The sequence below is a fragment of the Ranitomeya imitator genome, chromosome 5 (genome assembly GCF_032444005.1).
Source record: "Ranitomeya imitator isolate aRanImi1 chromosome 5, aRanImi1.pri, whole genome shotgun sequence".
NCBI classification, from domain to species: domain Eukaryota; kingdom Metazoa; phylum Chordata; class Amphibia; order Anura; family Dendrobatidae; genus Ranitomeya; species Ranitomeya imitator.
The window spans coordinates 434,811,273-434,834,657 of NC_091286.1; the positions used below are offsets into that span (position 1 = coordinate 434,811,273).

General features: G+C 44.2%; 1 protein-coding gene across 1 annotated transcript in view; it reads right to left on the reverse strand.

Annotated features, from left to right (window-relative positions):
• Positions 1-23,385, reverse strand: part of LOC138638114 (probable cation-transporting ATPase 13A4) — a 385,556-nt gene that overhangs the window by 57,223 nt on the left and 304,948 nt on the right. Inside the window, exons 25-26 of the mRNA XM_069727134.1 lie at positions 21,152-21,224; positions 20,846-21,020 (exon numbers count right to left, since the gene is read on the reverse strand). Of these exons, the coding sequence (XP_069583235.1) occupies positions 20,846-21,020; positions 21,152-21,224 (248 nt within the window). The remainder of the gene's footprint in view (positions 1-20,845; positions 21,021-21,151; positions 21,225-23,385) is intronic.

Here is a 23,385-nt window from a genome sequence, read left to right on the forward strand (position 1 = left end):
CAAGACCCTGGTGCTAGTATACTGTTAGGGATGGCGGATTGCACTAACTAAATAAAATATAAATTAACTCCATTACCCCCGAGGGTGGTTTGCATGTTAATGACCAAGTCAATTTTTGCAATTCTGACCACTGTCACTTTATGAGGTAATAACTCTGGAATGCTTCAATGGATCCTAATGAATATGACAAAGTTTTTTGTGACATATAGTACTTCATGTTAATGGTAAAATTTCTTTGATATAACTTGCAATTATTTGAGAAAAAAATGGAAATTTGGCAAAAATCTTGAAAATTTAGCAATTTTCCAAATTTGAAATTTCATGCCCTTAAATAACAGCAATTTGTCACACAATATTCCTAATAAGTAACATTTCCCATATGTCTACTTTACATCCGCACAATTTAGCAACCAAAATATTTTTCCGTTAGGAAGTTATAAGTGTTAATATTTAAACACATTTGACTTCACTTTGGGGGTCTATATGATAGAAAATACACAAAAGAGACAGCATTCTAAAACTGCACCCCTCAAGGTGCTCAAAACCACATTCAAAATGTTTATTAACCCTTAAGGTGCTTCACAAGAATTTTTGGAATATTTTAAAAAAAAATGTTTCAGTTAGCCATTAAAAGGTATCAACCACTGATGAGTCTCAATTCTAAATATTTTTATTTTTTTAAATTAACATTTAATGTTTTAGCACAAAAAATCAATTTTACCAAGGGTAACCGGAGAAATTGGAGCCCAAATTTGTTGTGCAATTTGTGCTGAGTATGCTGATACCCAATATGTTCAGGTAAACTACTGTTTTGGCGCATGGCAGAGCTCGGAAGGCAAGGAGCGCCGTTAGACTTTTCAATGCAAAATTGGCTGGAATTGAGATCGGATGCCATGTTGTGTTTGGAGAGCCCCTCATGTGCCTAAACAGTGGAAACCCCCATAAGTGGCACCATTTTGTAAACTAGACCCCCTAAGGAACTTATCTAGATGTGTGCTGAGCACTTTGAACCCCCAAGTGCTTCACAGAAGATTATAACGTAAAGCCGTAAAAATAAAAAAATCATATTTTTTTCATAAAAATGATGTTTTCGCCCCAAATTATATATTTTCACAAGGGTAACATGAGAAATTGGACCCTAAAAGTTGTTGTGTAATTTGTGCTGAGTATGCTGATATTGCATATGGACAGGTATGGTATATTGTTGTTTTTTATTTTACTTTCATTACAGGAGATCGAGGACATCTCTTGGATTGTGCGTTGCAGTAAGTATGGTTTAATTAAGAATAATAAAAGATGTATGTGTCATTTTTTCATATAAAAGACTTTATTCTGGCTGTGTGTTTATTTAACATTACAACTATAGGATTAGTAATGGATAGGGGTCTTATAGATGCTTCTCCATGTCACAAGTGACATCAACCCCACAACTATTACCCCACTTGCCACCGCTACAGGGCAAGTGGGAAAAGCCAGGCAAAGTGCCAGAATTGGTGCATCTAATAGATATGCCTTTTCTGGGCAGCTATGGACTGCTATTTCTAGACTGGGGGGGTCAATATCCATGGGCCCTTACCAGCCTCAGAATACCAGCCCCCAGCTGTGGTCTTTAGAAAGGCTGGTTGTCTAAAATGGGGGGACTTCACACCATTTTTAAAAAGTTATTTGTTTAAATAATTAAGAAATATGGCACAGGGACCCCTCTATTCTTGATATGCAACCTGTCATGACGAGGCGATAGGCACCCAAGGTTTCCTGGAACGACTCGGCAATCAGGACGGTGTTCCGATGGGGTCTCTCCAAGCATTTAAAGGATGCCTTGACCCTGCACCCACCGTCTGACTTGCTTGTTCGTATGGACCACAGGCTGAGAGAGATGTTGCGCAATGAGATACTCCTCTATTGCCAGTGAAATCGGAGCCTTCATTGTCGGTTGAGCCCATGGAGGTGGGGCTGTCTCCATGACGGAAAAGGAGAGGAGACACCGCAGAGAGAAAAACTCTGCTTCTATTGTGGAGAGCTGGGTCATTGGAAAAAGGACTGTCCCTCCTGTCCCCCAGATTCCAAGGTCTCGGGAAATGACTAGGTATGTGTAACTGCCGAGGATGTTACACAGACCCACAGGTACTTTTTTCCTGAGCCTTCAAATTATTGTTAAAAGTGGAAGTAGGAGTGAACAATTGTTTTATTTCCTCTTCTGCTTTTGTGGATTGCAGGTCTTCAGTGAACTTGATTGACTCAAGGATGGTGGCTCACTGTGAGATAGGGACAGTCAGGTTGGAAAAACCCATGAGAGTAGTGGCTATAGACTCAACCCTGTTCACCAGGGACTGGATCCGCTCAGTTACTAAATAATTCTTCCTTAATGTGCGGTCTGTTCATCACGAGCATGTAGCCTGCTTCATTCTGTACAACCTCAATGCTGGTTTGGTTTTGGGGTTTCCTTGGCTGCAATGTCATAATCCAGTCATTGACTGGGAGGACCAGGAGATTGTTAAATGGGGATCCAACTGTGAAAACAAATATCTGAATTCTGTGTCTGTGTCATCCGTCAGTCTGGAGAGTTTTCCAGAGTACCTGAAGGACTTCGAGGACTTGTTCTCCGAAAGTCAGGCCGAGGAGTTACCACAACACTGTCCTTTTGATTGAGCCATTGAACAGATTCCTGGGGCTAAATTGCCTAAGGCCAGATTGTTTAACCTTTCTGGTCCCGAGTTGGTCACCATGAAGGAGTACATATCTGAGAGTCTCCGCAAGGGGCATATCCACCCTTCCGAGTCTCCTGTTTCTACAGGTTTTTCTTTGTAAAAAAAGACGGTGGTCTCCGCCCAATCCTTGACTTTTGGGAACTGAATAAGATTACTGTAAGAAACACATATCCCCTCCCACTCATTTCCGATTTGTGTAACCAATTATCCGGGGCCAAATCGTTTTCAAAACTAGACTTGCAGGGGGCATATAACCTCATCTGGGTGCAGGAGGGGTATGAGTGTAAATCCACGCTTCTCACCTCAGAAGGGCTACTTGTTAATTAAGTCATGCTGTTTGGTCTGACCAATGCCCAAGTGGTTTTCCAAAACTTCATTAATCATGTGTTTTCTGATTTTATTGGTAGGTTTGTAGTAATATAATTGACGACAGTCTAGTTTATTCACTTGGTAAGCAGGCATATATTGGTCACCTTCAGTTGGTTCTTCAGAGACTTAGGGAGAACCAACTTTTCGGTAAACTAGAGAAATGCCCATTTTCATCCAGGAACTGCCTTTCTTGGGGTTCATTGTCTCTAGTGAGGGGTTTCGTATGGATCCCAAAAAGGTACAGGCCATTGTAGATTGGGTTCAACCCGGGACCTGAAGGGCCTTCAGCTCTTCTTGGGATTCGCCAATTACTACCAGAGGTTTATTAAAGAGTTCTCTCAGGTGGCCAAGCCCCTAACTGACTTGAAATTGAAGAGGGCTGATGTCAAGAACTTGTCTGCCTCAGCAGTATTGGCGTTTCTCACTTTGAAAAAATGTTTCATGAACGCCCCAGTTCTGGCACAGACAGATCCATCTGAGCCTTTTATAGTAGAGGTTGATGCCTCAGAGGTAGGGGTGGTGTTGTCCCAGGAACCCGCCACCTTGACCAATATGAGACCATGTGCTTTCTTCTCCAAGAAGTTCTCCCCGGTGGAAAGAAATTATGATGTGGGTAATCAGGAACTTCTTGCAGTTAAGTTGGCCTTTGAAGAATGGAGGCATTTTTTGGAGGGGGTGGTTCATCCCATTACTGTAGTTATGGACTCCAGTTCTGGTACAGCCAGATCCATCTGAACCCTTTATAATACAGGTTGATGCCTCGGATGTGGGGGTGTTGTTGTCCCAGGGGCCCACCACTTTGACCAATTTGAGACCATGCGCCTTCTTCCCCAAGAAGTTCTCCCCAGCGGAAAGAAAATATGACATGGGTAATCGGGAATTTCTTGCGACTAAGTTGGCCTTTGAAGAAGAGAGGCATTTTTTGGAGGGAGCGGTTTGTCCCATTACTCTAGTTACGGACCACAAGAACCTGGCGTATATTGAGTCTGCTAAAAGGTTGACCTCCAGACAAACCAGATGGTCACTTTTCTTTTCCCAGTTCCAGTTCTCGATTACTTTTCATCTTTCATCCGGGATCCAAGAATGTGAAGGCCGATGCCTTGTTTTGAAGTTTGGACCCAGTTTGTCCCCCTGAGCCTCCATCCTCCATTCTTCAACCTGGGGTGGTAGTGGCTGATGTGTCTGCAGATTTGGAACTTGAGATTCGGGAAGCCCAGTCTCAGGCTCCCCCATCCAAGCCATTGGGAAAATTGTTTGTTCCGGTTCAACTTTGACTCAGAGTCCTCCAGGAGTTCCATGATTCAGCGCTGAGCGGACATCTGGGGATTTCAGCTACTCATGAGGCTATCGCAAGGATATTTTGGTGAGCCTCACTTATGTCTGATGTGATGAAATTTGTGTCTGCCTGTGAAATTTGTGCCTGCGCTAAGAGGTTTCATAACCAGCCGGCTGGGGAATTGGTGCCTGTGCCAGTTCCTGAAAGACCATGGACACATTTGTCCATGGACTTTATCACCAATCTTCCTCTCTCCAAGGGTAATACTGTGAGGTGGTGGACAGGTTTATGAAGCAAGCACACTTTGTACCCTTAGTGGCACTACCCTCTCCTGAAACCCTGTCTAGGTCGTTCTTTCTACATGTGGTTCGTTTGCATGGTGTGCCGTTGAATGTGGTGTCTGAAAGTCGTGTGCAGTTTGTGTCCAGGTTTTGGAGGGCGTTTTGTAAAAGGTCAGATATTGAGTTGTCCTTTTTATTGGCCTAGCATCCGGAGACCAATGGTCAGACCGAACGGATCAATCAGTCCTTATATCCAATTTTGTGCTGCCTTGCTTTTGTCAAGAGGACTGGTCCGATGCTTTGCCTTTAGCAGAGTTTGCGTTCAAAAACTGTGTTAACCACTATACAGGTATCTCCACTTTCTTCTATAATTACGGGTTTAATCTACACTTTGAAGATTTTTATTGCCAGTATTCTGGTTGCCTGGGGGCTGATATTGCTGTACAACAGTTGGAGAAATTATGGTGGGAGGTCAAAAAGAATATTGGGGAGGCTCAGGGGAAGATTAAGCTTTTTGCTGACAGAAGATGGACTGTGGGATCCAACCTATCTTTTTGGGGATAAAGTGTGGCTGTCCACCAGAAACATTAAGCTTAAGGTTCCTTTGACAGAATTGGGACCTAAAATGTATCGGTCCCTATGAGATCTCGGAGGTGGTTAACCGAGTGGCATTTCGTTTGCGTCTTCCAGCGTCTTTTAAGATCCCCAATGTAATCCATAGGGCCCTGCTGAAACCATTGGGGGCTGGGGAAGAAGCATCATTGGGTCCCTCGCCACCTATCTTGGTGGATAGTCAGGAGGAGTACAAGGTGGAACGCATCATGGATTCCAGGTTGGTCCGCCATTCCCTCCAGTATCTTGTGTTCTGTAGACCGATCGTGGGTTACCGTAATTTTAGTTCACCTCTCATTGGTTCTGGGGTGGCTATTTCATGTTGGCAGTTCCTAGATTTGGTGTCGGTGATACTTCAGTACCCTCAATTTGTGGTTGCTGACCCAGGTTACTCACCTGTAAACATTGTGCCTCTGTTCTTGTATGCTTTGCTGTGTACCACTCGGTTTGTCCCCTGACTTTTGCCTCTGTATTCTGCTTTGTATTGCCCTGTCCTTTCCGGTTATCTGAATCCTTGGCTTGTCTCTGTTTATTCTTTGTCTTATCCCTAGGTACTACGCTCTCCTCTCGTCTTTCTTTTGACCATCGGATTTCGTTGACTATGTTTACTGTCTGTGCTTTGCACGCCGTGCAGTCACTTGCCTTCCCTGCACTCATGTGCGGTGACTCCACCTCCTGGTCACGTGACTGCTCAGTGCCGGGTCCAGTGCTCACTGCATAGTCTCAAGTCCTTGTGCACAGCATTACATGTTCCTGCACTCCCTGAGCTCATTCCCATGCCCTCTGCTAGCGCCCCCCCCCCAAAGTTGTGCCAGTGACATCATTGGTGTCATCACATAAATTTGCTAAAGCTGACAGCTGAGGGTTGCAGCCATTTTTTTTAAATTACTGTATTTATTTACAGTGCAGGAGCAGCAGAAGAAGATTCTCATCCGCCTCTCCTGCAGTTACTGTTATTAGCATCAGCAGAGGTAGGATGACAGGAGTAACAGTCCCATTAGCCTTCGCCTGCTGTCTCTTTTACTACTTAAATGTAACTCTCATCATTCTCTCCTGCTCGCACTGATCGCCGGTAGGGTTGAGCGAAACGGATCGGACAAATTCAAAAATCGCCGACTTTCGGCAAAGTCGGGTTTCATGAAACCTGACCCGACAGTGATTGGCTTGCTTTCTGCGGCGTTACAGGGGCTATAAAGGGGCGTGCACGCCGACCGCCATCTTACTTCTGCCGATCTAAGCATAGGAAGAGGTTGCCGCAGCTTAATCAGAAGAAGGAATATAGTTAGGGAGGGAAGATTAACCCCCGAAACTGCTTGTGCTGTAGCGATTTCCACTGTCCAACACCAACATTTGTTTGCAGGGACAGTGGAGGCTATATTCTTGTGCATCAGCTCTGCAGCTTATTAGGCTGCCTTATAAGGCTCCCTGATAGCTGCATTGCTGTTTGCACGCTGCTGTGCAAACCAACTGCTTTTTTAAAAGCAAAAATCCTGTTGCTCCTTTCTGTACAGTTATCTTGTTTCTTTGTCCACACTTTTGTGTGCAGCAGTCCCTTTTATTGCTGCAATACTTTTCCTGAGATCATTGTACGGAAATTGAAATTGTACTACAGTCCTTGTATTTTTTCATATATCTTCTAGGCACTTTCTGCCACTTAGATTGCGTTGTTTTATACACTGAGCCTGAGTTTTGGGTAAGTTTCCCTCCAAAAAAGGGAGTTTCAAATTCTCACGAAGTGGATCTACTGCAGTCCTGTTAGTTTGGTGTATGTCAGCCAGCCACTTTCTGCCACTTAGATTGCGTTGTTTTATACACTGGGCCTGAGTTTTGGGTCAGTCTCCTCCAAAAAAGGGAGTTTCAAATTCTCACAAAGTGGATCTACTGCAGTCCTGTTAGTTTGGTGTATGTCAGCCAGCCACTTTCTGCCACTTAAATTGCGTTGTTTTATACACTGGGCCTGAGTTTTGGGTCAGTCTCCCCCAAAAAAAGAGAGTTTCAAATTCTCACAAAGTGGATCTACTGCATTCCTTTTAGTTTGGTGTATGTCAGCCAGCCACTTTCTGCCACTTAGATTGCGATGTTTTATACACTGGGCCTGAGTTTTGGTCAGCCTCCCCCCCAAAAAAAGGGAGTTTCAAATTCTCACAAAGTGGATCTACTGCAGTACTGTTAGTTTGGTGTATGACAGCCAGCCACTTTCTGCCACTTAGATTGCGTTGTTTTATACACTGGGCCTGAGTTTTGGGTCAGTCTCCTCCAAAAAAGGGAGTTTTAAATTCTCACAAAGTGGATCTACTGCATTCCTGTTTGCTTGGTGTATGTCAGCCAGCCACTTTCTGCCATTTAGATTGTGTTGTTTTATACACTGGGCCTGAGTTTTTGGTCAGTCTCCCCCCAAAAAAGAGAGTTTCAGATTCTCACAAAGTGGATCTACTGCTGTCCTATTATTTTGGGTATGTAAGTCAGCCACTTTCTGCCACTTAGATTGCGTTGTTTTATACACTGGGCCTGAGTTTTGGGTCTCTTTTCCCCCAAAAAAGGGAGTTTCAAATTCTCACAAAGTGGATCTCTACTGCAGTCCTGTTAGTTTGGTGTATGTCACCCAGCCACTTTCTGCCACTTAGATTGCGTTGTTTAATGCACTGGGCCTGAGTTTTGGGTCAGTCTCCCCCCAAAAAAGGGAGTTTCAAATTCTCACAAAGTGGATCTACTGCATTCCTGTTAGTTTGGTGTATGTCAGCCAGCCACTTTCTGCCACTTAGATTGCATTGTTTTATACACTGGGCTTGAGTTTTTTGTCAGTCTCCCCCCAAAAAAGGGAGTTTCAAATTCTCACAAAGTGGATCTACTGCAGTCCTTTTAGTTTGGTGTATGTCAGCCAGCCACTTTCTGCCACTTAGATTGCATTGTTTTATACACTGGGCCTGAGTTTTGGGTCAGTCTCCCCCAAGAAAAGGGAGTTTCAAATTCTCACAAAGTGGATCTACTGCTGTCCTGTTAGTTTGGTGTATGTCAGCCAGCCACTTTCTGCCACTTAGATTGCGTTGTTTTATACACTGGGCCTTAGTTTTGGGTCAGTCTCCCCAAAAAAGGAGTTTCAAATTCTCTCAAAGTGGATCTACTGCTGTCCTGTTAGTTTGGTGTATGTCAGCCAGCCACTTTCTACCACTTAGATTGCGTTGTTTTATACACTGGGCCTGAGTTTTGGGTCAGTCTCCCCAAAAAAGGAGTTTCAAATTCTCACAAAGTGGATCTACTGCATTACTGTTTGCTTGGTGTATGTCAGCCAGCCACTTTCTGCCTCTTAGATTGTGTTGTTTTATACACTGGGCCTGAGTTTTGGGTCAGTCTCCCCCCCAAAAAACGGAGTTTCAAATTCTCACAAAGTGGATCTACTGCATTCCTTTTAGTGTGGTGTATGTCAGCCAGCCACTTTCTGCCACTTAGATTGTGTTGTTTTATACACTGGGCCTGAGTTTAGGGTCAGTCTCCACCCAAAAAAGGGAGTTTCAAATTCTCACAAAGTGGATCTACTGCAGTCCTGTTAGTTTGGTGTATGCCAGCCAGCCACTTTCTGCCACTTTGATTGCGTTGTTTTATACACTGGGCCTGAGTTTTTGGTCAGTCTCCCCCCAAAAAAGAGAGTTTCAGATTCTCACAAAGTGGATCTACTGCTGTCCTATTATTTTGGGTATGTAAGTCAGCCACTTTCTGCCACTTAGATTGCGTTGTTTTATACACTGTGCCTGAGTTTTGGGTCTCTTTTCCCCCAAAAAAGGGAGTTTCAAATTCTCACAAAGTGGATCTACTGCAGTCCTGTTAGTTTGGTGTATGCCAGCCAGCCACTTTCTGCCACTTAGATTGCGTTGTTTAATGCACTGGGCCTGAGTTTTGGGTCAGTCTCCCCCCAAAAAAGGAGTTTCAAATTCTCACAAAGTGGATCTACTGCATTCCTGTTAGTTTGGTGTATGTCAGCCAGCCACTTTCTGCCATTTAGATTGCATTGTTTTATACACTGGGCCTGAGTTTTGGGTCAGTCTCCCCAAAAAAGGAGTTTCAAATTCTCACAAAGTGGATCTACTGCATTACTGTTTGCTTGGTGTATGTCAGCCAGCCACTTTCTGCCTCTTAGATTGTGTTGTTTTATACACTGGGCCTGAGTTTTGGGTCAGTCTCCCCCCCAAAAAACGGAGTTTCAAATTCTCACAAAGTGGATCTACTGCATTCCTTTTAGTGTGGTGTATGTCAGCCAGCCACTTTCTGCCACTTAGATTGTGTTGTTTTATACACTGGGCCTGAGTTTAGGGTCAGTCTCCACCCAAAAAAGGGAGTTTCAAATTCTCACAAAGTGGATCTACTGCAGTCCTGTTAGTTTGGTGTATGCCAGCCAGCCACTTTCTGCCACTTTGATTGCGTTGTTTTATACACTGGGCCTGAGTTTTTGGTCAGTCTCCCCCCAAAAAAGAGAGTTTCAGATTCTCACAAAGTGGATCTACTGCTGTCCTATTATTTTGGGTATGTAAGTCAGCCACTTTCTGCCACTTAGATTGCGTTGTTTTATACACTGTGCCTGAGTTTTGGGTCTCTTTTCCCCCAAAAAAGGGAGTTTCAAATTCTCACAAAGTGGATCTACTGCAGTCCTGTTAGTTTGGTGTATGCCAGCCAGCCACTTTCTGCCACTTAGATTGCGTTGTTTAATGCACTGGGCCTGAGTTTTGGGTCAGTCTCCCCCCAAAAAAGGAGTTTCAAATTCTCACAAAGTGGATCTACTGCATTCCTGTTAGTTTGGTGTATGTCAGCCAGCCACTTTCTGCCATTTAGATTGCATTGTTTTATACACTGGGCCTGAGTTTTGGGTCAGTTTCCCTCCAAGAAAAGGGAGTTTCAAATTCTCACAAAGTGGATCTACTGCTGTCCTGTTAGTTTGGTGTATGTCAGCCAGCCACTTTCTGCCACTTAGATTGCGTTGTTTTATACACTGGGCCTGAGTTTTGGGTCAGTCTCCCCAAAAAAGGAGTTTCAAATTCTCACAAAGTGGATCTACTGCATTACTGTTTGCTTGGTGTATGTCAGCCAGCCACTTTCTGCCACTTAGATTGTGTTGTTTTATACACTGGGCCTGAGTTTTGGGTCAGTCTCCCCCCCAAAAAACGGAGTTTCAAATTCTCACAAAGTGGATCTACTGCATTCCTTTTAGTGTGGTGTATGTCAGCCAGCCACTTTCTGCCACTTAGATTGTGTTGTTTTATACACTGGGCCTGAGTTTTGGGTCAGTCTCCCCCCCAAAAAACGGAGTTTCAAATTCTCACAAAGTGGATCTACTGCATTCCTTTTAGTGTGGTGTATGTCAGCCAGCCACTTTCTGCCACTTAGATTGTGTTGTTTTATACACTGGGCCTTAGTTTTGGGTCAGTCTCCCCAAAAAAAGAGTTTCAAATTCTCACAAAGTGGATCTACTGCTGTCCTGTTAGTTTGGTGTATGTCAGCCAGCCACTTTCTGCCACTTAGATTGCGTTGTTTAATGCACTGGGCCTGAGTTTTGGGTCAGTCTCCCCCCAAAAAAAGGGAGTTTCAAATTCTCACAAAGTGGATCTACTGCAGTCCTTTTAGTTTGGTGTATGTCAGCCAGCCACTTTCTGCCACTTAGATTGCGTTGTTTTATACACTGTACCTGAGATTTGGGTCAGTCTCCTCCCAAAAAAGAGAGTTTCAAATTTTCACAAAGTCGATCTACTGCTGTCCTGTTAGTTTGGTGCATGTCAGCCAGCCTCTTTCTGCCACTTAGACTGCATTGCTTTATACGCTATGCCTGAGTTTTGGGTCAGTCTCCCCCAAAAAAAGGGAGTTTCAAATTCTCGCAACGTAGATCTACTGCATTCTTGTTAGTTTGGTGTATGTCAGCCAGCCACTTTCTGCCACTTAAATTGTGTTGTTTTATACACTGGGCCTGAGTTTTGGGTCAGTCTCCCCCCAAAAAAGGGAGTTTCAAATTCTCACAAAGTGGATCTACTGCGGTCCTGTTAGTTTGGTGTATGTCAGCCAGCCACTTTCTGCCACTTAGATTGCGTTGTTTTATACACTGGGCCTGAATTTTGGGTCCGTCTCCCCCCAAAAAAGGGAGTTTCAAATTCTCACAAAATGGATCTACTGCATTCCTGTTAGTTTGGTGTATGTTAGTCAGCCACTTTCTGCCACTTAGATTGCGTTGTTTTATACATTGGGCCTGAGTTTTGGGTCAGTCTCCGAAAAAAAAAGGAGATTCAATTCAAATTCTCAACAAGTTTATATACACCTTCTACCTTGTTTTACAGGACCATATAACGGTTGTTATTTTGGTTAGATTTTCCAAAAAATGAGGAAGTCTTGTGGAAGAGGCCATGGGCAGTGGTTGCCAGCTGGTACTGATGGTGGTGGTGATGGTGGTGTGGTGCATCTGGTGGTAGTGGCAAAAGCACAATAGCACCTAAGGCTGGAGGTGTTGAGACAGCGTCATCGTCTGGCTACCAAAGGCCCCGAAGGCTCCCTTTTCTGGGAGTCGGAAAACGGCTTTTAAAGCCGGAGCAGCAAGAAAAAGTTTTCGCTTTCATTGATGACTCCGCCTCTAGCTCTTTCGCCTCCTTTTCAAAAAGTTCCAAATATAGAAGCAGCGAGTCGTCAGTGGATGCTCCCGGTCAGGAACAGGACGTTTCCTTGTGTCCTTCACCCAAACCAAAAGTGAAGGATGCGTCAGGCGACACTACACGTAACTCCATGGAGCTCTTTACATATACCGTGCCTGGGTTTGAAAGGGATATTGTTAACTGCCCATTACAAGATGAATCGGACATGGAGTGCACTGATGCACAGCCACAGCTAGATTATAGTGCTGTTCCATGGACTCAGATCACTACATTGCCCTCGCAGTGTACTGAGCCCGAATCTGACCCTGATGAGACTATGGTGCCCCGTCCCGAAAGCTATAGCACCTTACACGGTGACACAGAAGAAGGTGCACATGACATTGAAGAGGAAGTGAAAGATGACCCAATTGTTGACCCAGATTGGCAGCCATTGGGGGAAGAGGGTGCCGCTGCCAGTAGCTCTGAAGCGGAGGAGGATGATCCGCAGCAGCCATCTACATCGCAACAGCTGTCATCTGGCAGGCCCGTATCAGGCCAAAAATGTTTGTCAAAAGCAAACACAGTTTTAGGACAGCGTGGCCATCCGGTGAAAGTAGCACCACGTGCAATGCCTGAAAAGGTATTCCATAGTAGGAAGAGTGTAGTGTGGCAATTTTTTAACCAAGATCCGAATGACCAGTCAAAAGTTATCTGTAAGAAATGCTCAAAGACCTTTAGAACGTGCATGCTTAGACATTTAACCAGCACGCACTTGCAAGCCTGGACTAACTACCAAACACCCTGTACCGTTGGTACACATGCTCAGAATGAAGGTAGTCAGCAATACTATATTGCTTCCCTCACAGTAAGCCCACCGGTAAGGACACCACCAGCAGCAAATGTGGAGGTAACGTTGCAAGGCCAAAGCAGTGAGGGAATCACAAGGTTATTGATAGGAAACACTGTATGTAGGCCAACATCGAGAATACCATCACCAACCCTCTCTCAATCCGCCATGTCCACCACCACCACCACTAGTTCCACCATATGCACCTCTCCAGTCCAGCTCACCCTACAAGAGACGTCTCATTTGGAAAAGAAAGTACTCATCCTCTCATCCGTGTACACAGGGTTTGAACGCTCACATTGCTAGACTAATCTTGTTAGAGATGATGCCCTACCGGTTGGTTGAAAGCGACGCTTTCAAAGCCCTGATGGCCTATGCAGTACCACGCTATGACCTACCCAGTTGACACTTCTTTGCGAGAAAAGCCATCCCAGCCCTCCACCAGCATGTCAAAGACCGCATTGTCCATGCACTGAGGCAATCAGTCAGTAGAAAGGTGCACCTCACAACAGATGCATGGACCAGTAGGCATGGCCAGGGACGTTACGTGTCCATCACGGCACACTGGGTTAATGTGGTGGATGCAGGGTCCACAGGGGACAGCCATAGTGGGACAGTTCTGCTTAGCCCATGGTCTAGGAAACAGTTGGCTGTAGGCATTCGCCACCCTTCCTCCTCCTCCTCCAGAAGCAAAAGCTCATCTACAGAGCGCAGTCGCACGACCACTCCATCCGCAGCTGCCGATGTTGCACATGGGGTGTCCCTTTATCGAACAGCTAGTGGTAAGTATCAGCAGGCTGTGTTAGAAATGAAGTGTTTGGGTGACAACAGACACACCGTGGAAGTACTGGCCGAGTACTTGCAGCAACAAACTCAGTCATGGCCGGGCAGTGTACATCTTGAGGCAGGCAAGGTAGTCAGTGATAAAGGAAGAAATTTTATGGCTGCCATAGCCCTTTCAGAACTTAAACACATACCTTGCCTGGCTCACACCTTGAGTGGTGGTGGTGCAGTGCTTGCTCAAAAATTATCCGGAGTTACCAGCCCTGCTCCTGAAGGTGTGAAGACTTTGCTTGCACATCCGCCGGTCGCCCGTACACTCCAGAAACATCATTAATCGCTGAATCTTCCCCAGCACCGCCTAATAATCGACATTTCAACAAGGTGGAACTCCACACTGCACATGCTTCAGAGGCTGTGCGAACAGAGGCGTGCTGTAATTTATTTGTGGGAGGATACACATACACGGGCAGGCAGTTGGATGGCAGGCATGGAGTTGTCTGGTGTGCAGTGGTCGAAGCTCCAAGACCTCTGTCAAGTCCTTCAATGTTTTGAGGAATGCACACGGCTGGTTAGTGCAGACAACGCCATAATAAGCATGAGCATCCCACTAATGCGTCTGCTGATGCAAAGTTTGACGCACATTAAGGAGCTGGCGTCTGCAGCCGAGGAGGAGGGAAGCCTTGATGACAGTCAGCCATTGTCTGGTCAGGGAACTCTCCTGGACGAGGCGGCGGATGAAGAGGAGGAGGAGGATGATGGAGATGAATATTTATGGGAGGAGAATGCTTCTAAGGGGCAATAGAAACTGGTGGCATTGCAAGGTCAGGTACAGGGTTTTTGCAGGACACAACTGATGTTGATTTGCAAGAAAGTGCTCCTCAACCCAGCACAATCAGTGAATTGACACCTGGAACATTGGCCCACATGGCTGAGTATGCCTTGCGTATCCTAAAAAGGGACCTTCGTGCTATAAAAATGATGACCGATGACGATTACTGGTTGGCCTGACTCCTGGATCCACGATATAAAGGAAAATTACAAAATATCATGCCACATGAGAACCTGGAGCAAATATTAGCTACCAAACAAGCAACTCTTGTAGACCATTTGGTTCAGGCATTCCCAGCACACAGCGGCGGTGATGGTTCTCACACGAACTGCAGGGGGCAACATGGCAGAGGTGTTAGAGGTGCACAAATCCGAAGTGGTGTTCGACAGAGGGGTTTTATGACCAGGTATGGCACCGTATCAAAAGCTTTTGAAAAGTCCATATACACTACATCTACTGGGTTCCCTTGGTCCAGTCCGGAACTTACCTCTTCATAGAAGCTGATCAAATTAGTCTGACATGAACGGTCCCTAGTAAACCCATGCTGATACTGGGTCATGAGGTTATTCCTCTTCAGATACTCCAGCATAGCATCCCTTAGAATGCCCTCCAGGATTTTACCCACAGTAGAGGTTAAGCTTACTGGCTTATAATTACCGAGTTCAGTTTTTGTCCCCTTTTTGAATATTGGCACCACATTTGCTATACGCCAGTCCTGTGGCACAGACCCTGTTATTATGGACTCTTTGAAGATTAAAAATAATGGTCTATTAATGACTGTACTTAATTCCTGCAGTACTCGGGGGTGTATCCCATCTGGGCCCAGAGATATGTCAATTTTAGTGATTTTTAGATGCCGCTGTACTTCCTGCTGGGTTATGCAGGTGACACTTAATCTGGAATTTTTGTTATCACTGGTCATATTGTCTGCCATGGGATTTTCTTTTGTAAATACTGATGAAAAAAAGTCATTTAGCATATTGGCTTTTTCCTCATCCTCATCCACCATTTCACCCAGACTATTTTTAAGGGGGCCAACACTATCATTTTTTAGTTTCTTACTATTTACGTAGTTAAAGAATATTTTGGGATTATTTTTACTCTCTCTGGCAATGAGTCTCTCTGTCTCAATCTTAGCTGCCTTGATTTGCGTTTTACAGACTTTATTTAATTTTCTGTATTTATTTAATGCATCATCACTACCTACTTCCTTTAATTCTCTAAATGCTTTTTTTTGTCACTTATTGCGCCCCTTACAGCTCTATTTAGCCATATTGGTTTCCTCCTATTCCTAGTATGTTTATTCCCATACGGTATATACTGTGCACAGGTCCTATCCAGGATGCTAATAAACGTCTCCCATTTTCTTTGTGTATCTTTATGTCTCAGGATATCTTCCCAGTTAATTGCACCAAGATCATCTCTCATCCGTTGGAAATTTGCCCTCCTGAAGTTTAGTGTCCGTGTAACCCCTGTACTACACATCCTATTAAAGGATACATGAAAACTTATTATTTTGTGATCACTATTCCCCAGTGACCCCCAACCCTTATATTTAATATGCGGTCTGGCCTGCTGGTTAATATTAGGTATAGCAGTGCCCCCCTTCTTGTTGGGTCCTGAACCAGTTGTAAAAGGTAATTGTCTCTCATAGTTGTCAAAAACCGATTACCTTTGCTGGAACTGCAGGTTTCTGTTCCCCAATCTATTTCAGGGTAGTTGAAGTCCCCCATAATAATGACTTCTCCTTGAGTCGCAGCTTCATCTATTTGCTTTACGAGGATATTCTCCATTGCTTCCATTATTTTTGGAGATTTATAACAAACCCCTATCAGTAATTTATTATTTTTCCCCCTCCCCTTATCTCCACCCACAGGGACTCTACGTTTTCATTAGATTCACCTATATTATCACACAGGATGGGTTTTAAGGACGATTTTACATACAGACACACCCCTCCCCCTCACTTATCCATTTGGTCATTTCTGAACAGACTAGAACCCTGTGAATTAACAGCCCAGTCATGGCTCTCCTCCAGCCATGTTTTAGATATCCCCACCATGTCATAATTATGCTCCAACAACATTAATTCTAATTCGTCCATTTTGTTGGCGAGGCTTCTTGCATTAGTATACAAACATTTTATGTATCTCTCTGCACCTCTATTCTTTCTTAAATTATTAACTGTTCTAACCCCACCTCCCATGCCACCGCCACCCCTATCTTCCTTATTTGTGCCCAGGTCTCTATCTGCACTATCTTCCCCTCCTATAAAATGAATACCCTCCCCCCAATTCCTAGTTCAAACACTCCTCCAACCTTCTAGCCATTTTCTCCCCCAGCACAGCTGCACCCTCCCCATTGAGGTGCAGCCCGTCCCTACCGTAGAGCCTGTAGCCAACTGAGAAGTCATCCCAGTTCTGAAGGAACCCAAACCCCTCCTTCCTGCACCAATTCTTGAGCCACTTATTAACCTCCCTAATCTCCCGTTGCCTCTCTGGCGTGGCACGTGGTACAGGCAGTATTTTGGAAAATACCACGTTGGAGGTCCTTGCTTTCAGCTTGCAGCCTAATTCCCTGAAATCATCTTTAAGGACCTTCCACCTACCTCTAACTTTGTCATTTGTGCCAATGTGCACCATGACCGCTGGGTCCTCACCAGCCCCTCCCAGTAATTTGTCCACCCGATCAGTGATGTATCGGACTCGAGCGCCAGGGTAGGCAGCACACCATTCGACAATCCCTGTCTTTGTGACAGATTGCCCTATCTGTTCCCCTAATAATTGAGTCGCCCACTACCAGCACCTGTCTGGCCTGCCCTGCTCTCCTATTTCCCTCCTTACTGGAGCAGTCACTCCTCCAGCTTTCAGAGGACTTGCGTGGCTGTAGCAGTGCTACTTATGTACTTGCACCCCCCTCATCTGCCAACTTAGCAAACTTATTGGGATGTGCCAGATCAGGACTAGCCTTCCTGGCACTCTTCCCTCTACCCCGCTTCCTAACTGTCACCCAGCTGGCTACTTCACTGTCCTGCGGCTCCATCTTACCATCCCCCCCTCATCTATCCCATTGAGCGTCTGCTCAGTGAGCAGAAGACTCCTCTCCATATTGTCTATGGATCTCAGTGTTGCCAGCTGCGCATTTAGATCCAGAATCTGGGTTTCCAAATGCACAACGTGCTCACATCTTGCACAGCAGTATGCACCCTCGACTTACCTCTCCCTGCTCCACCACTGTGTAGTCTGTGCTGTTAAATCCTTCAATGGCACTGCCAATACAAATTTGTTGAAATGATAGATGATAGTTAAAATATACAGGGGCCCTGGCCTCCATTTAGACCAGATAATACTTTGCGCCAACTACCACTGTCTGCTACTCAGCAGAGGAGCCCACCCCTGTACCTAGCTATGCCCCCTGTTTATTTATGAACATTTTTTTGGCAGACATTTAGCCCACTTTATTATTTGGGCCTACTAACTGTGTCAGCCACTCATTACAGTTGTCCTCCACTGAATAAAGCAATGCCGCCTGTTTAGTCCTGTTACCAATTTTGAACTGCATTTAGCCTACTTACTTATTTGGGCCTAGTAACTGTTTCAGCCACCCCTTACAGTTGTCCTCCGCTGAACAAAGCAATTCTGCCAGTTTAATCATGTTACCAATTTTGAACTGCATTTAGCCTACTTACTTTTTGGGCTTACTAACTGCGTCAGCCTCTCATTACAGTTGTCCTCCACTGAACAAAGCAATGCTGCCTGTGTACTCCTGTTACCAATTTTGAACTGCATTTTGCCTACTTTTTTTTATTTTGGGCCTACTAAGTCTGTCTGCGCCACTCATTACAGTTGTCCTCCACTGAACAAAGCAATGCCGCCTGTGTACTCCTGTTACCAATTTTGAACTGCATTTTGCCTACTTTTTTTATTTTGGGCCTACTAAGTCTCTCTGTGCCACTCATTACAGTTGTCCTCCTCCTCTGAACAAAGCAATGCCGCCTGTGTACTCCTGTTACCAATTTTGAACTGCATTTAGCCTACTTTATCATTTGGGCCTACTACCTGTGTCTGGCTGTCAGCCACTCATTTCAGTTGTCCTCCTCCACTGAACAAAGCAATGCCGCCTGTGTACTCCTGTTATCAATTTTGAACTGCATGTAGCCAACTTTTTTATTTTGGACCCACTAAGTCTCTCTGCGCCACTCATTACAGTTGTCCTCCTCCACTGAGCAAAGCAATGCCGCCTGTGTACTCATGTTACCAATTTTGAACTGCATTGAACTGCCTACTTTATTATTTGGGCCTATATCGGTGTTTCCTCCTCATCCTGCCCATTGTCCAGCCACTGCTTGATGAGTCTGCTGGTACATTGACCCAGAACACTACATTCCCCTTGCACTCTACACAGCCAGAATCTGACCCTGCTGAAAGTCAGGTTCCCCTTCCTGCATACTATACCACCTTACACGGGGACAAAGAGGAAGGTGCAGATGAAAGTGCAGGTTCCTTCATCAGTTGGGGGGGGCATACTCGTTGGCACATGCACAGGTTCCCTCATAGTATGCAAAAGTGTCTCTGGCAGTGGGAGGCGCCACCCACCGTCAAACACACCGCCGTACTATGAGGGGCCCTGTGCCAGTGCCAACTAGTGGGCCCCCCTGCTTGCTCAGGATCACAGCACTTGCAAAGTTGAAATACTTACCTCTCCCTGCTCCACCGCCATGACGTATTCTGCATTTCCTGGGCCCACGAAAATCTTGAGCCAGCCCTACCCCCCACAACTTTAGCCAAATGACCCCCTGTTTTCAATGCCTAACTATTATTATCAAGTATATAAAGATTGACGAGCTTCAGTAATACGAATTGATGTTTTTAGCATTAAAATGTAGGTGTTTTCCTGTCCTCCACTCACTGCTGGCTTTGATTCCCCATTGACTTGCATTGGGTTTCGTTTTTTAGTCGGCCCCCGACTTTTCGCAATAATCGGCCGATTTCACCCGACTTTTGAGAAAGTCGGGTTTCGCGAAACCCGACTCGATCCTAAAAAAGTAAAAGTCGCTCAACTTTAGCTATCAATATTTGGTCAATATTTTACCTCAGTATTTGTAAGCATAACCAGGAGTGGGTGATAAATACAGAAGTGGTGACGTGTTACTATGATACTTTTTCTCTGATTGTTCCTAATCTGGTTTTGGCTTACAAATATTGAGCTAAAATACTGACAATATATTGATAGTGTGTTCGTAGCCTAAGGCCGGGGACACACACAACGTATTAAAAAACGGTCCGTTTTTGACGGATGAGAATCGCACAAATGTTACCAAACAGTGATCCGTGTGCAGTGCGAGGATGCGATTTTCTCGCATCAAATGATCCGTGTGACATCCGTGTGACATCCGTATGGCATCCGTATGGTGAGATTTTCTCACACACTTGCAAAATGAGCAAATAATGGCTGAGCCTTTCCTGTCACCTGCCCAATGCCTGAGAATTTCTCGCAAGGCACACTGATGGTCCGTGTGCTGTGCTATTTTTTCTCACCCCCATAGACTTTCATTGGCGTTTCTCGGCCGAGAAACGCTGACAATCGCAGCATGCTGCGATTTCACTCAGATCCTGAATACGGCCGATAAAATATCGGATGATGGGAGCTGCACCATAGATTAACATTGGGACGAGTGCTATGCGATTTTTTATCGCATTGCACTCGTCCGTATTACGGTCTAGTGTGACACCGGCCTAAGAAGGAGTCCGCATCTATAGAGAGGGCTCAGGAGCTGAGTTCACTCCACACACTGCTGATGCCAGCTATATTACATTGCCACGTCTGGAGCTGCATTCTGACTGTGGCAGTTAACCATTTAACTGTCTCTATCAATCTCTGACAGCAGCAATTAATTTTGCGTATGCCGGAGTTCTCACACACTGGGTCCCGTTGTCCCCAGCAACATGTTCACATGTAATCGATGGTTTACTATAACAATCAGTGGTCTTCTGAAGACCCTCATCATTGTAACCTTGGTACTCCTGGGCCCTAAGGTGAGCTTCATCAGAGACAAAAATAGTCACTATAAATTGCATCACTGTGGTATTGTAGAGAATAGTATAAGAGATGAAATGATCACAGATTCAAGTTCTCTAAGGGGACAAAGAAATAATTTGAAAAAAAAAATAAAAATGCCTGAATTTAATTTTTTGGGTCACTTCATCTTCCTAAGAAAATGTAATAATAAGAAATCAAAGCATCGTTTGTAAACAAAATTGGCATACGAAATAACTTTAACACACTGTGCAAAACACAAGCCTTCAAAAGTCTATGTTGACAGAAAAATAAATAAGCTATGGCTTTTGGAAGAAGGCGAGTAAAAGAGCAAAAATGTCCCTGTTCTTAAATAGTTAATACTATCATGATATAACAATAATCGCTTTTATATATGCAATACCACTCAATTAGACACGCAAAAAAACTTGTAAAAATATGAACTAAACTAATCATTGTTCATTGCTGACCAAGTGTCTGTTCTGGCTCCAATAATCAAATTTACCTGAAGACATCAATTTCATTGTACCATGGCTGCTGCACAAGCAAAAAGAAAGCTATTGTTTGAACAATCGAAGAAAATATAAGGTGCATGAAAATGGATAGTAATAAAGGTGGAGAGAGAAGCTGTCCAGGGGGTCTGTAAGGAGCCAACTTTGTGGCTGGGTGGTTTAAACTCACTAGAAAAAAAAAGAGAAAAATATTTTTAATTAAACTCACAAAAAAATGACATAAATATGTTACTTATGTGGGTCCAAAATAGCAGCGACACTGGTGAGAACAATTAGATAAAATGTAAAAATATACTTACTTGTCAGGGTAACTGTAATGTTGATAACCAAATCATGCATGAGATACTGATAATTACCAAGAAGTGTATTTTTCTAAAAAAAAAAAAAAAAAAAAGTTCATACATTATTTCTTAACATTTTCCTATTTTGTCATTTTGGTAAAGTGACAGGTCTCCATTGTATTTATTAATGACCCCAGAATCCAATAGGTTTTGGAGCTTTCCTAACATTGAAGGGATTGTCCAGCTTTTGGGAACTAGTCTGCATTTACTCAATGTTACTGCAGACTCCTCAATCCTCACAGCGTGCAGTGTATGTGCTGTCAGGATTCTCCGGTGTTGGGAACTGACAGGAACGTGATCACAAGTATGTGATGTGCATCCATGCGATCATGTGCTGACTAAAAGCATACTAGCCTGACTTGATACAAGTGAATTGAGCAGACCGAACACATCAAGTGAGAATGTAGACAGAGTGTGCAAATCACATACCTATGGTCACTTGACTGCCCAGTCCCAAAGCTGGCATCAGGGAATCCTGTCAGTGCGTACTGTGCACGCTGTGAAGATCCACAAGTCTGTAGTCGCATAGAGCAACTTAAGACTCGAGCCCAGATTTGGGGACATATGCTAATTATTCTTATTTAGTAGAGGAATATGATGTATAAAGTATTGCACCTTGTACTACTTGCAAAAACAAATACTATATGAATCCTACAAATCAAAGAACACTTCATAAAGAGGTTTTCCATGCTGAAAAGTCTGCTGAATCATGACAAAGTGCTATGTGATTCCAATGTATTCACATTGACCACATGCTAATAGAGATATACTAATGGATGTAATATACTAATATAATCAAATAAATCACAGACAGTGTGATGCAGCAGCAAGAAAGGCAAACACAGTTCTTGGATGTATTAAAAGAAGAACATGCAATGAATATGGAAAGTATTCATACCACTTTAAATGTTTCACTGTTTGTTTCATTGCATTTGGTAAATTCAAAAAAGATCATTTTTTTCTCATTAATGTACACTCTGCCCCCCATCTTGAATTAAGAATACAGAAATGTAGTAATTTTTGCAAATTTATTAAAAAAATAAAAACTGGAATATCACATGGTCATAAGTAGGGTTGAGCGAAACGGGTCGGCCAGATTCAGAAGTCGCCGACTTTTGGCAAAGTTGGGTTTCATGAAACCCGACCCGACCCCTGTGTGGGGTCGGCCATGAAGTCGGCGATCTTCTGAATCTGGTATCGGAATTCCGATACCGATTCCCGATATGTTTAAGATATCGGGAATTGGTATCGGAATTCAGATTTAAGTGTAAAATAAAGAATTAAAATAAAAAATATCACCATACTTACCCTCTGATGCGCCCTGGTACTAACCGGGAACCTTCCTTCCTTAGAATCAGCCTTCCAGAAGCAGGGCGCGTCCGAGGGTGAGTATATTTACACTTAAATATGGATCCCAAGGCCTGAAGGAGAGTTTCCGCTCCTTCAGACCCTGGGAACCATTGGAAACCCAATGCACTGCATTGGGTTTCGTGTTTCGGCCGACCCCGACCCCCGACTTTTTTATAGGATCGGCCGATTTCACTCGACCCGACTTTTGAAACCCGATCCTATAAAAGTAAAGGTCGCTCAACCCTAGTCATAAGTATTCAGACCCTTTGCTCAGTATTAAGTAGAAGCACCCCTTTAGTACAGCCATGAGTCTTCCTGGGAAAGATGCAACAAGTTTTTCACACCAGGATTTGGGGATCCTCTGCCAATCTTCCTTGCAGATCCTCTCCAGTTCCGTCAGGTTGGATGGTGAAGGTTGGTGGACAGCCATTTTCAGGTCTCTCCAGAGGTTCTCCATTGGGTTTAGGTCAAGGCTCTAGCTGGACCAGACAAGAATGGTCTCAGTGTTGCTCTGAAGCTACTCCTTTGTTATTTTAGCTGTGAGCTTAGGGTCATTGTCTTGTTGGAAGGTGAACCTTCGGCCAAGTCTAAGGTCCAAAACACTCTGGAAAAGGTTTTATCCAGGATATATCTGTACTTGACCACATTCATGTTTCTTTCAATAATAACCAGTCATCCTGTCCCTGCAGCTGAAAAACACATCCATAGCATGATGCTGCCACCACCATGTTTCACTGTTGGGATTGTACTGGGTAGATAATGAGCAGTGTCTGGTTTTCTCCACACATACCACTTAGAATTATCACCAAAAAGGACTACCTTCATCTCATCAGACCAGAGAA